At 31.1% G+C, this 13005-nt stretch overlaps 1 protein-coding gene across 1 annotated transcript in view; it reads right to left on the reverse strand.

The window, feature by feature from the left end:
• Positions 1 to 13005, reverse strand: part of LOC107448921 (neuronal acetylcholine receptor subunit alpha-10) — a 222155-nt gene that overhangs the window by 81724 nt on the left and 127426 nt on the right. The window contains exon 3 of the mRNA XM_016064298.4: positions 8007 to 8123. Coding sequence (XP_015919784.1) covers positions 8007 to 8067 — 61 coding nt within the window. The 5' untranslated portion in view covers positions 8068 to 8123. The remainder of the gene's footprint in view (positions 1 to 8006; positions 8124 to 13005) is intronic.

The raw sequence follows: 13005 nt of genomic DNA on the forward strand, positions 1-13005 counted from the left end.
AAAATATAAGATATTAAAAAACTATGAGATCTTATTAATGTGGCAATTGGTCTGAATGGTCTTGTGTCAATTTCATACATTCCAACGAGTATTACTCACGATTGTGCGTGCGTATTTCAATTGTTGAATGGTTATTTGTTTTGTATTGTATCAATGTATATACATATCAAATTTCATTAAAATCGGTCTAGTAGTTCTAGAGATAATCGACCAAGTCTGCAAATTCTCTTAATTACTTACACCATTGTATTTTAGTGTTAACCTGAACCCACCAGATCATGATTGGTATGCCGCCCAAATGCCCCGGATCATCCCTGCAGTGCACTTGTCCTAGATTTGCTCAAACAGCTTTATCAAGACTTAGGTCCGGCCATATAAAGTGTTTGAATTTCAGAGCGAAAGAAAAGACTTATGTCTATTGTCATTGCTCGGCCATCGCTTCTCCATCTCATCTTTTGGATTGCATTGGTGCCTCTGTAAGGCAACTGATGAGTGATGGAGAGACTGTCTATAACTTGCTGGTGCGACATGATCTTCTGGACTTGGTCTAGGGCTCTTAGACCAAGGGGATAAGCAACAACAACAACATATTAACCTGAAACCTATTACCATGATGATTTGATCACTATTACTAATATAAAGACTAATTATCAGACAGGATAGAAGATTAATACAGAAATAGCTATGTTTTTACTCGCGAAATAAAAACAGTTATTTAAATAAACGAAATCTGATAGCTGAATTGAAATCTAAAGTTTAAAATATAAGATATAAGAAACTATAAGATCTTACTAATCTTTTTAATATTTGCTTGGAAAAAATAATTAAATGATTCATTAAACTTCTCGAATTGATCATTTATGTTTTAATTAAATTACTTTATATATTATTTACGTTTTTCTATCTATTTATGAAATACTTTAAAACAAGATTTAAAATATTAATATATGATATTTAATTTGATTTTTAGAATAAAAATAAATGTATTCCAAAAATCCGAAAATATTCACAGTAATTTCTTATGTAAATATTTAAAAATGCCGATACGTATTCTTTTTAATGCAAAAATTATTTCCTTCAAATAAATTATCAAAGTTAAAAAATATACAAGTGTATTCGTTAAAATGAACAAATTAATCCAACAAATAAATCATTGATGTTTAAAAATAGTCATAGATATTCTTTGAATTTAATAATAACTTGTTTCATTAAAATGTGTTTCAGAGAAAATAAAATTCAAGAAATTTCCTCATCTTGTTCATTTATAAGCCGTCTTATCACTGAACTTCTTTCTCTTTCAGAAGAAATCTTATGTTCCTTATCTACGGATTTTTATTCTTTTCTCCATTTCTAAGAAAAATACATTTCGATTCACTTCTTAAAACTAATTAAAACTTGAAAAAGAAAATTACAATTTTCTGCGCAAATATTTGAAGAAAAAGTAATTTTTTTTCCTGTTTTAAAAATAACTTGAAGTAATGCGTAAAGAATAAGCGTATTGCATTTCTTTGCGGAAAATGAACAATTAATTCCAGCACGTTAAAACTAGAACAAAAAAAAAGAGTTTCTAAAAAAACAACTTTGCTTTTTTTAATCCGGACTGAAATCCAAAAGCAGAAATTATTTCAAATATATACTTTTTAATCACAACCGTGGCTTTTAACATAAAAAACAACAATATTAAAATTGAAAAAAAATGTCTTAAAAGTCGGGTACAGACTCGCGTTATTAACGGTTACGGCCGTATTTATAAAAATGTTAAAGAATGACATAGCTGTTGAAGCTTAAAACCACGCATTAAAATGCAAGCATTTCGCTTTTAAAAAATGGCAGCAATGAACAGAGGAGTAAAAAAAATTCTACGTTAACGTTCACAGCGCCCTCTTCCGCCTCATTACGCAATCCTTTGCGTTGCTCAAGATAGAAATAACTGCGCTTCTTGTCGTAAAAGAAGGCGAACTAATGAGGATTTTTTCCCCGCTTACACTTTCCTATATCGTTTGGCGCTACAAAAGTGTGGGCTTGTTTTCTTGGTTTTGCTTTCGTCCCGTTTGGAATTTTTGAACACTCTTTTTTTTTTTTTTAATAAATATTTTGTTCCTTGAAGAACGTGGTATCATTGAGAGAAGGGTCTCACGTCCCCTTTACATCAGGAAAGCTTCTTTGCGGGGGTGGAAGAGGGAGAATGGATCATCGTTAGGCAGGAGTAGAGGCTTAATCATTCCATGGAACATTTTTTTTTTCCTCCTACCTTTTTTGTTCTTTTTAAGTCTAAGACTTTTTAGGCTTTGAACTAAAATATGTCACAGCTGCTATTGGTGAATTTTGTTCCAGAGAAGGGAAATTTTTAAATAAACAAGACCGGAAATCTTTTTGGCAATTATTCCACTTTTTTACGATACTTTTATCTTTCCGTGCCTGCTTCTTCGAGTTTTTTTTAGAGCATGTTAAAATTGAATTAAGAAATTGGATTTTAATTATGAACTAAGATAAATCCTAGATGTATAGTGCGCCAAAAAAGCGGATCACCCTGAATAACTTTTAATCTAATGATCGGATCTTTGCGTTCAAGGACTCAAACTTAATGGTTCGAGGGAGTGACCTCAAATATGCTAATCAATTAGTGCAGACGATGTTTTAAGTTACGAAATCAGACACAAAATAAAAAATATAGGGGGTAGGGAATATTACATATAGGGGGTAGTCGCAATCTGGGAAATATGGTCCCCAAAGTTTGGTCAGGAGAGCGATCCAAAGTATGGACTTCATGGTATTAATTTTACTTTATGCGTATTTCCTCAGATCTCGAAAACTTTTTAAGCGAATTGAAAAAGTTTTGCACACGACTATAAAATTCGTTTATCCAAAGATAATTCTACGCAAAACATAAATTTTAGTAAATATTTATTATTTTATTTAAAAATAGTCGAAAAAATTTCGAATTGAAAGGAATAAAATTTTTGTATCATCTTAAAGAATGCAATTTTGCATTGAAAAATACAAAATTTCAGCGAAATCGGTCGAATATTACCTGAGAAATCAAATTTTAAGTATCTGACGTTTTTGAAATTCAATTTTTAAGGAACTATCGATAGATTTCGCTCAAATTTACTATTTTGCTATGTAAAATTACATGCTTTAAAATTATGCAAAAAATTTTATAGCTTAAAACTCAAACTTTTTTCTACCATTCTTAAGTAAAACAATAAAAAATAATAAATATTTGCAAAAATTTACTTTTTGCTTGAAATTATCGTTGGATAAACCGAATTTTATAATTGTGTGCAAAAATTTTTCAATTCGCTAAAAAAGTTCCCGAGTTCGCAAAGTACTCAAAAAGTAAAATTAACATTATGGAGTTCAAACTTTCGATCTCTCTCCTGTCCAAACCGTGGGGACCATATTTCCCAGATTAGGCTATCCCCTATATTTTGGAGTCAAAAATCCGAATCTGTTGAAAAAATGCTATTTAGCATATTTGAGGTCGCCCCCTCAAGCCATTAAGATTAATTCCTAGAAAGCTAAAATCCGATCATTAGATCAAAAGTTATTCAGAGTGGTCCCTTTTTTTGGCGCACTGTACATCAAGTAAAAATATCCAATTTTGTTTCAGGGAAGGGAAATTTTTTTTAAAAACTAGACAGGAAATCTTTTTGGTAATTATTCCATTTTTTATGATACTTTATATTTTCGTTTCTGCTTCTTCGCGTTTTTTATAGAATTTTGAAGTTAAGTTACGAAACAGGATATTAATCATGAACTAGAATAAATTCTGAAGGTACATCAAATGAAATTATCCAAGCTCAAAAGATAGATTTTTTTAGTGGGAAACCCTGTTTAATGGTAAGAAGTGTATGTTGTCATTTTGGAATAAGTTTCGGCTATATATAGACAAAAAGGGCATGCGTCACCTTATTAAACAAATTAATAATAATTACAAAATTTAAAAAATAAAGTACTATAAAAGTGTATTTTTGTTTAGATGGTTAAGAGCTCAGACCATATATATTATAAATATAACGACATTTCGTTAATGAAATTTAAATTAATTTTATTCATTTTAAATTACCCGAAATGTTAGGAATTATCTAAAGTTAATAAGCGCTCGTCTCTGATGGAATCTCAATAATGTAGTCTTAATTATGCTAACGACTGGAAATCAATAGACTTCTCCTGGAAATCATCTAAAACATTTTGTGAATGTTAATTAATCACTATGTAAATTAAAGAAGACGAAGAGCAAATGATTGTGAAAAGCAAATACAATGATCAGACAAAATTAAAATTTAAAAACATGATAGTTAAATTATAGGTGATTAATTTCCAATCAAAAAACGTGCTTGAACATGTGCTTATTTTGTAAGGAGAATGTAACTTTTGCCTTAATGTTTGAAGAAATTCATACAGCATGCGGAGAAAAAATTTCCATTTCTGTTATTAAAAAAAATATAAAAAAACACGAATTTTGAAAAATAAAATTAAAACATACGGAAATTTAAATATTCATTTAGTAATTTTTCCGTTCATATGGTTTTCAAAATTATAGTTCTTATTACCACACATTTAATATCAAATACAAAACTGAAAATTAAATTTATCCGAATAAATGGTTTTTATGCCATGTTCTAATGTGCCATGATAGAATTATCAAATTTTACCACATTTACCAAATTTTATCCGTATCTTAAAACCATATTTTATTATTAAATTTACCAAAATCATTTCCAAAGCAAATCTTTGAAAGTTACCGAGCTTTTCGGTATTCCCATACACTGTAAATTTTACCATGCTCTAGTAGTTTTGACCATACTTTTTTCTCAGTGCATCATTCAACTACGCATGTAACATTCATCGAACAAATTCTATTGGTGCTACGTATGCTTATGCCGAAATATAAAGATTTTTATTTTCAATTACATAAGCATTATGTCTAATTGAGCCTTCAAATGATAACTTCAGTAGATAGCTCCCACTCTAATTGAGCCTTCAAATGATAGCTCCCCTTCATGTGAGGATTGTTATTTGAATGGACACTTTCTTCTTTTTAGCATCAAATTGAATGATGTCGAAACTGGATATACTACTACGTTCAGTGGACCTTATTTATAGTAGCCAGCATTTCCAGATTACTCCAGTTGTAAGACACTTCCTGGCAACTTATTAAATTATTAGTATGTGTTCAAGTATATACTCTTATAAATACAGACTCTCTCTTTTGACGATTCAACAATCCTTCAAAAGTATTTCGTTAGTTTTGAGAAGCCTTTTGTCACGAAATTACGTGATTTGTGATGAAATGCGAACTCTAAAATATATGTTTTTGAAGTATATACTCTCATAAATAAAGGATCTCTCTTTTGACGATTCAACAATCCTTCAAAAGTATTTCGTCAGTTTTCAGAAGCATTTCGTCACGAAATTACGTGATTTGTAATGAAATGCGAACTCTCAAATATATGAGGGAAATGTTTCCTTAACTCGAAACCTCCTTGTAGTGCATCGGGGATATTGTTAACTGGAATGACGAAACTAGAATAAAGACTAGACAATCGAAAATAAAGTGGCGAAGTAAGCTGACCAGCATGCATGGTGGTCAAAGCGTTGGTATCGTGCTAGGAAAATCCGGAGCTCGAAACCCGCTTCGGCCGTGAATGTAATTCACTGTTTTTTTTATACTGCCTATATGTACCCACGTTAAAATAATTGGTAGAAAGTTAGATACATTGGGCACTACGAGGTTTGTTTGTTTTTCAAAAGCAATAGAATGACAAAATTTTTCTCTAGTTTTGACGAAATTCGTTTTATTGACGAAGGGACGTTAGTTATTTCCCCACGAAATTTTTTCTCGGGGAATACGAGGGTTGCTATTTATATTTCTGGCCTTGGCAACAGTAAGTGTTGCTAGGCGACCACAGACGATTTTAATCGAAAGTTTGATATTTTTAAACATAAATTCAACAGACGATTTACCATTATAGCTTCATTTGTGTTGTTGACAGTAAATTGAAAAGTTCTTCTCTTTCAAGAAATGGAATTGAATCGTGAACATTTTCGTGCCATTATTTTTCATAACTTTCGACGTGGATTGTCAAGACAGGAGTGCTTCGATGAACTTAATTCTTTATTCAGCGATAAAGCGCCATGCTACAGCACTGTAAAAAATTGGTATAACGAATTTAATCGTGGTCGATGTTCGATCCAGGACGAATCCCGTGCAGGTCGTCCAAAATCCGTTGTTGTGCCAGAAAAGATCTATGCTGTGTGTGAACTGATAAAGCAAGATCGTCATGTGACATACCGTGAGATAGAGGCGTCTTTGGACATTAGTATGATTAGCATCAATAAAATATTGCATGAACATTTGAGCGTAAAAAAAACTTGTTCGCGTTGGATCCCGCATAATCTGACAAACACTCAAAAAAAGGCTCGTGTCGATTGGTGCAAGGAAATATTGGAAAAATGCGTTCAAGGTACATCAAAGGCTGTGTATAACATCTACACAGGTGACGAATCATGGATCTATGCATATGAGCCGGAAACAAAACAGCAATCAACTGTATGGGTCTTCCAAGACGAGGCCAAACCAACAAAAGTTGTTCGAGGAAGAAGCACATCGAAACAAATGATTGCCTGTTTCTTCGGCATTAACGGTCATGTGGCAACAGTGGCGTTAGAGCAACGCAGGACGGTCAATTCTGAATGGTACACGACCATTTGTTTGCCAGAAGTCATCGGAGAAATTCGAAAAAAGCAGAAGAACAGGCGAATCATTCTTCATCATGACAATGCGAGCTCTCACACATCGACTCTAACAAAGGCATTTATGACGGAGCGAAAGATCGAACTGATGGGTCATCCGCCGTACAGCCCTGATTTGGCACCCAATGGCTTCTTCTTATTCCCACACATCAAAAATAAATTACGTGGACAATGATTTTCGACCCCCAAAGTAGCGGTTGATGCATTCAAAACGCATGTTTTGGAGTTACCTCAATCGGACTGGAAAAAGTGCTTTGAAAATTGGTTCAAACGCATGCAAAAGTGTATTGATCATCATGGAGAATATTTTGAAAAACAATAAAACCAATTTCAATCCTACATATTTGTTTTTTCATTATTAGGCCAGAAATATAAATAGCAACCCTCGTATAGCAGGGAACGGTTTCGTCAAAAACGAAGAAAGTTTTGTGATATTTGAGAAACCAATGTTTACAGTGCTTAAGGTAAACACACTCATGGTTCTGAACTGACTTAGATCAGACGAATAAGCATCATCTTTAAATTGACGAGCAAGACCAATGGCCAATTGGCAATGATTATGGCCAATTGACCCAAACTAGTAGTAGGATAAAAAAATAGCTGCCCAGTCTTTTTTTTATTCCCTTTTACTTCAGCATGTAGAACTATATAAAAACATTTTATTGAACATTTCTCCACCAAACAACATCCAATGATATTGAGTGTATTTAGTTCTAGTTTTAACATATTTCCACTAGGCTATGAAATGTTATCTATCCGCTATATTTTTTTCATAGCATGTAAAACTAAATATCTATTATCTGTCGCATTACAAAACATTCAACAGACTTCACCAAATTCATTGATGCCACTTCAATAACAAAAACTAATTTGTTCATTAATTGGAAAAATACATTATCATTAAGTATTACGTCCTACGATACATTCAACAGCCATTCCATTACGAATTCTCAATAAACAAAAAACTACTTGTTTTTATTCGTGAAATAAATTACATTTTTCGTTCGATTTCACAAAACCTAAGTATATCAATTTGATTTTACAAGGACCTCAAATATCCTTCATATTTTTTTTGGTGGCGTGTACGACTGAATTTTCGTTATTCATTGCATGTCGTCTTACAAGACATTCAACAGACTTTGCCACTAAGCAGATTCCATTGATGCTAAGTACGCCCTCTCAAAAACAAAAAAGAGCAAATCCTCTTATAAGAGACATCAGTGTTTTCTGGAAGGTAAGGTACTCACCTCCCATGCACACAATGAGAAGAAGGCCTATCACCAGGTGTATCCAAGAAGACGTTGCCATGGTTACTCCTCCTCCTCTTCTATGCGGAATGTAAGTAACGCTTCCCCATTGATCTCCTGCGAACAAAAGGTTTAATTAGTCCCTCGCAATGAAGAAAGACTTCAAATTATGAGCAGAGCATGGTTGCAGTGAAGGAAATAATTTATTGGAGATTTTGGAGATGTGAAAAGGAGTCGATCCGATGCACTTAGCGTTAAGACTTTGCATAAAGAGAACCAGTTTTGGGAATAATGCAACTCATTGAACTACTTGATTACTTTCCAGTTCTTTTTTTTTTCTGATGAAAATCCTCTCGGTTGGAAATCCTATAAATATCATTGCAATTATGAATAACAATGTGCCGAAACATAAGCTTGAAAAATTTTAATTTTTACGAAATGCATTGGAATACCTGCTTAATTAAAATATACTTTTTTTTTCTATCTAAGCTGAGAATACAAATGTAAATATTATTATTGTATGCAAAAAGCAATAAATAAGATTAAATATCCGTTCAAAACAGAAATGCATATTTAAAACATATAGCGCAATAAAAGACTAAAAATATTTATTTTGAAAATAAAGAAATTTTAAGTATTTTTTAGAACTTTTCTTCCTTTTTTTAAAAGGATTTTATGCGCAGATGGAATTTTTTAGCAATAAAAAAGCATGTACTCAAAAATATTTACACATTTTAAAAAAAACATAATTTTTCTCTGCTCTTTTTCGAGTTTTTATTTTTTGGAAAATATAATTTTTTAGAAATGTGTAATCTTATGTTTAAAAAAAACGAAATAGCGAATATAAACCGAACAATTTTAATAAGTTACTCTAAAATTATTAATATTATAATCAATATGCAATATGTGGTGCATAAAAATATATGCATCCAGAGAAAATAATAAGTTTTCGTCTCGATTTGAATTCTGCTCGCAATACGAACAAATAATGAAATTAATAATGCATGATATAGTAGAATTGTAAAATACCATCTTTCAAAAATAAAAACTCTAAGTTAGTGAAATATGCGAAAAGTTAATCATTATTTATTTTGAGTTGCTTTAAAAATATAATTATCTCTTAATATCGAAATAAATACAACTATTCATTTAAAAATTCAGCAATTGATCTACACACTACAAAAACCATTTTACAAAACCAATGCACGTCCATTCAAAAAGCAAGTAGTTGAAAAAATAAATAGAAATGTTTGTTGTTATGTTTCAAAACGGTTCAGAATTTCAGAAAACCCTGAAACCTTCAGAAAACCCGAATGTAGATTTTTCTTTTATTAACATATACAAAATATTTCGACTCTTCGTTTATGCTTCTGGGATAACAAAAAAAAAGCTTCTGATATATCTAAAAAAACTTTAATTTATAATCAAAATATTATGTTTTCAATGTAACAAAGCAGAAACATATTTGAAAACGTGCATACAGTTTAAAAGATTAAAAATATTTTTGAAACTTAAAGAAGAAGTTTCTTGTTGTTTGCGGATTTCAGATACGAAATTTTTCTTTTACAAACGTTATAACATATTTCTTTAAACCTACTCAAGATAGTTATTAAAATATTTTAACACATTTTCATGATTTTGATTCTCAGATTCATTTAATTTTTTACCGAAAAGTTAAATATCGCGATTTGAATCATTAAATCAAGTTTTATTTGATTGCAAAATTGCATTTATCATATTTAATCCCTTTTAACTAATTGAGGAATTTAAAATGTAGCTAGTAGCTTTCGTCTGTAATTTGTAACTTACGTCAGACAGGATAGAATTTTTGGTATTGGGGCTAGTGTACTCAAGTTAATTTTAAAAAAATCGATATCTTAGCAATACGATAGAAAAATAATATCGATTTCAATGCTTTCTCATGATGTGATATAATACCGAAAGAAATATAATTGCAAAAATTCATGAATATACAGAAAGATAAGTTCATGAGTTTCAAATTAAATTACAAATGAATTTGACGATTGTGTAATTGTAAAATTGTAATTGCAATGAATTTGTATTCATGAATTCACAAAGACGGCAGGAGGCTGAAAATAAATGTGACTATATGAAGGCGGCAGCGTAGTATATACTTTTAATGATGGTACAAAAACTTTTGAACTATAATGCAACAAAAGCGCTAACTACATAACGAAAAATAAGCATTCTCAGTATTATTCGGATTTTCCAATTTTCTTTCCAATTATTTAAGTCAATACAAGTCACTAATCAGGAATATACTGTATTTTGAAAAAGTAAATTTTTAAAAATGCAAAATAACAAACGATTGGGTGTTCGCATTTAAAAAGTTGCACAAAAATTATAAATATTTTTAAAATTTTGATGAAGTGAAAATGAATAGATGTTATTGATGATTTTTGCGTAAAGATGTAGAAATAGAAATGATATTACATTTTTCCATAAACTTAAAAAAAAGATTGAACAAAATTTAAGAAAGAAACTACCTATAATTCTACATAAATATAAGAGGTTACTATTATGTTAATTCATTTAACTAATTCCACAACCACCTCGTTCGTAATTAGTCCTTCATCGTTATTATGTTTAGTTAGATGTTAACAGACATTTGTTAAGTAAATAACGACAGTAACCATGTTTACATCCATCTTGTAAGCATGAAGAAACTTGCGCTATTAGATGTATTCGAGAGTTGAAACTATTGTTATAACTCTTGAATATGTAAACCCACAGGATATAGTGAATTCGAATTATTATACGTAATAAAGTATTTAAAGCTAAAGCTTCCGTAAAAATTATGTTATTTTGTAAAAGAGATTTTTTTATTTATTTCTTTTTTAAAAGTAACAATGTGAATGCCAGATTATTAAACTAATATGAGCGAAAATTTCTTTAACAAAACGATTATGTAAATGTGAGAATAGTTTAGCTTTATAATTTTTTGCATTAAATTTTAAATAAATCTTTCATATAATTTCCCTTTTTCTCACTTAAATCAAAATTTTTAAAAATTTCGTACAAACAAATTTTGTTTAAAAAAAGATTTTATAAATATTTGTGCAATTTGTTGGTTAATTTCAATAAGATTTTCAAAGAAATGAGAATTATAAGTTTCCATGCATGATAGACCAAAGTTTTGAGACCATATGCCGTGTGTTTTTCTGTTCTTTGTCCGAAAGCAAATTTTCTTAAAGATGTAAATTACTAATCAGTAACTTTATCCTACATTCGGAGCAACTAATAACAATTTTGAAATTCTTTAATTTAACACCAAACGAGAATTTTAAAAATTTAAATCAAAAGTTTTGTGACAATTTAGATTTTATGAACTTTTATTGAAACTAGCTATTTGAAGTTAAGAAAAGAAACCAATAGAAATCAATACTTTGTTGCATGTCCTTTTGTTTTTGATGACTGTGGGGCATCGTTTGGGGATGATATGGTGGACTTTAAAGATTTTCACCTATTCCGACTGAAGATTCTTTCTTTAAAGAATGCTTCCGAGTGTCGACTTTTCCGATGAATTTCCAAAAGTGTTCCATTGGAAACTAACTATTGGATCAGGTAAACTAACTTGTCACAATTTTGGAGGTGTGTTTACCAATTTCCTAATAGTCCAATCAAAAAATTTTGATGGTTTATGTTGGTTTCAGTGCGATTCCTGATGGTCCAACATCATTTGATGATCACCATCATCCAACATTTCCATTATGCTTTCATGATGTTTGATATGCCAACAAACTTCCATCATTCCATGTTCCATCATTCCATCCCAATCAAATACTATGCTGTTTTAATACTATGATGGTTTACCATCATTAGAAGATTCTCATGAACCTACAGTCCATGATGGTTCCAATTGTACATTTCATTAACGGTGCAATGAAAATTCTTGTTAGTTATCAGAAATATAGCATAAAAAAAATTATGTTGGACCATTATAAATCAGTCCGAATTTTAACATCGGGATGATGGTTGTTCTTGATCGTTCCAACATTTGATTTCTAGTATACTATGGAAATTCAGGCATGTATTGTTGTCCATAATGGTACAACAATACACTTCCATGATGGTTTAAGGAAAAGTCTTGTTGGTTTAGCAGGAATATACCATAAAAACCATTTGTTTTTTGTTTTTTTTTTTACTTTTCTTTTATAAACTATGATGGAAATTTCTTATGGTTCAACATGAAAAAAAAAACATCAAAGCAAATTGATATTTTTATGTTGAACCACCATAAATCAGTCTGAATTCCAACATTGGAGTCATGGTAACTTATGCTGGTTACCATCAAAAAATATAATGGTTCATGATGGAGTTATTGATCATAACCATCAAGATCTTCAATGGAAAACCATCAAATATATTTTGACTTGGGTAAGATCATTATCCTGTGATACATCTACCCATAATTCATCTTTTCACGAGCATAAGGTAGCATGGGAATTTTTATTTGTAAACATAATACATATTCCCATCGATGTGAACAAAGGGGGAGAAGCCATTAGGATCCACACCATAACTGTTCGGTTTTCACTATTGGCCATTGGTAATGGAGATCTCTTCAAGTGCCCCTGAGACGACAAATAAAACGTCGGCCATCTCTTCCAAATAATTTAAATTTGAATTCATCACTCCAAAGGACTTTCTTTCAATCTTTAGATGTCCATACTTCGGGCTTCCTTACAAATTTCAATCAGATCATCCTACTATTTGCCTGGGTGAGAATTTTTTTTTCACAGGAACCAGTGCAAACAATTCAGCTGTATTCATATGATGGTGTGTTTACTCACTGGTGGTGTGTTTACTCACTGTGAGTCCATGTTTGGTGTCCGTCTCCTTGCATATCTGGTTTGCTGTCTCGTTTAAGTCAGCAGCCGACACTCTTCGGATTAACGCGTCTTCACGTTGATTCGTTTATCTTTCGTCTTGCATGCAGCTTGTATAGAAAAGAAAATAACGAAATCATCATCCAAAA

The sequence above is a fragment of the Parasteatoda tepidariorum genome, chromosome 4 (assembly GCF_982258835.1).
Source record: "Parasteatoda tepidariorum strain Cologne lab strain chromosome 4, Ptep-v5.0, whole genome shotgun sequence".
NCBI classification, from domain to species: domain Eukaryota; kingdom Metazoa; phylum Arthropoda; class Arachnida; order Araneae; family Theridiidae; genus Parasteatoda; species Parasteatoda tepidariorum.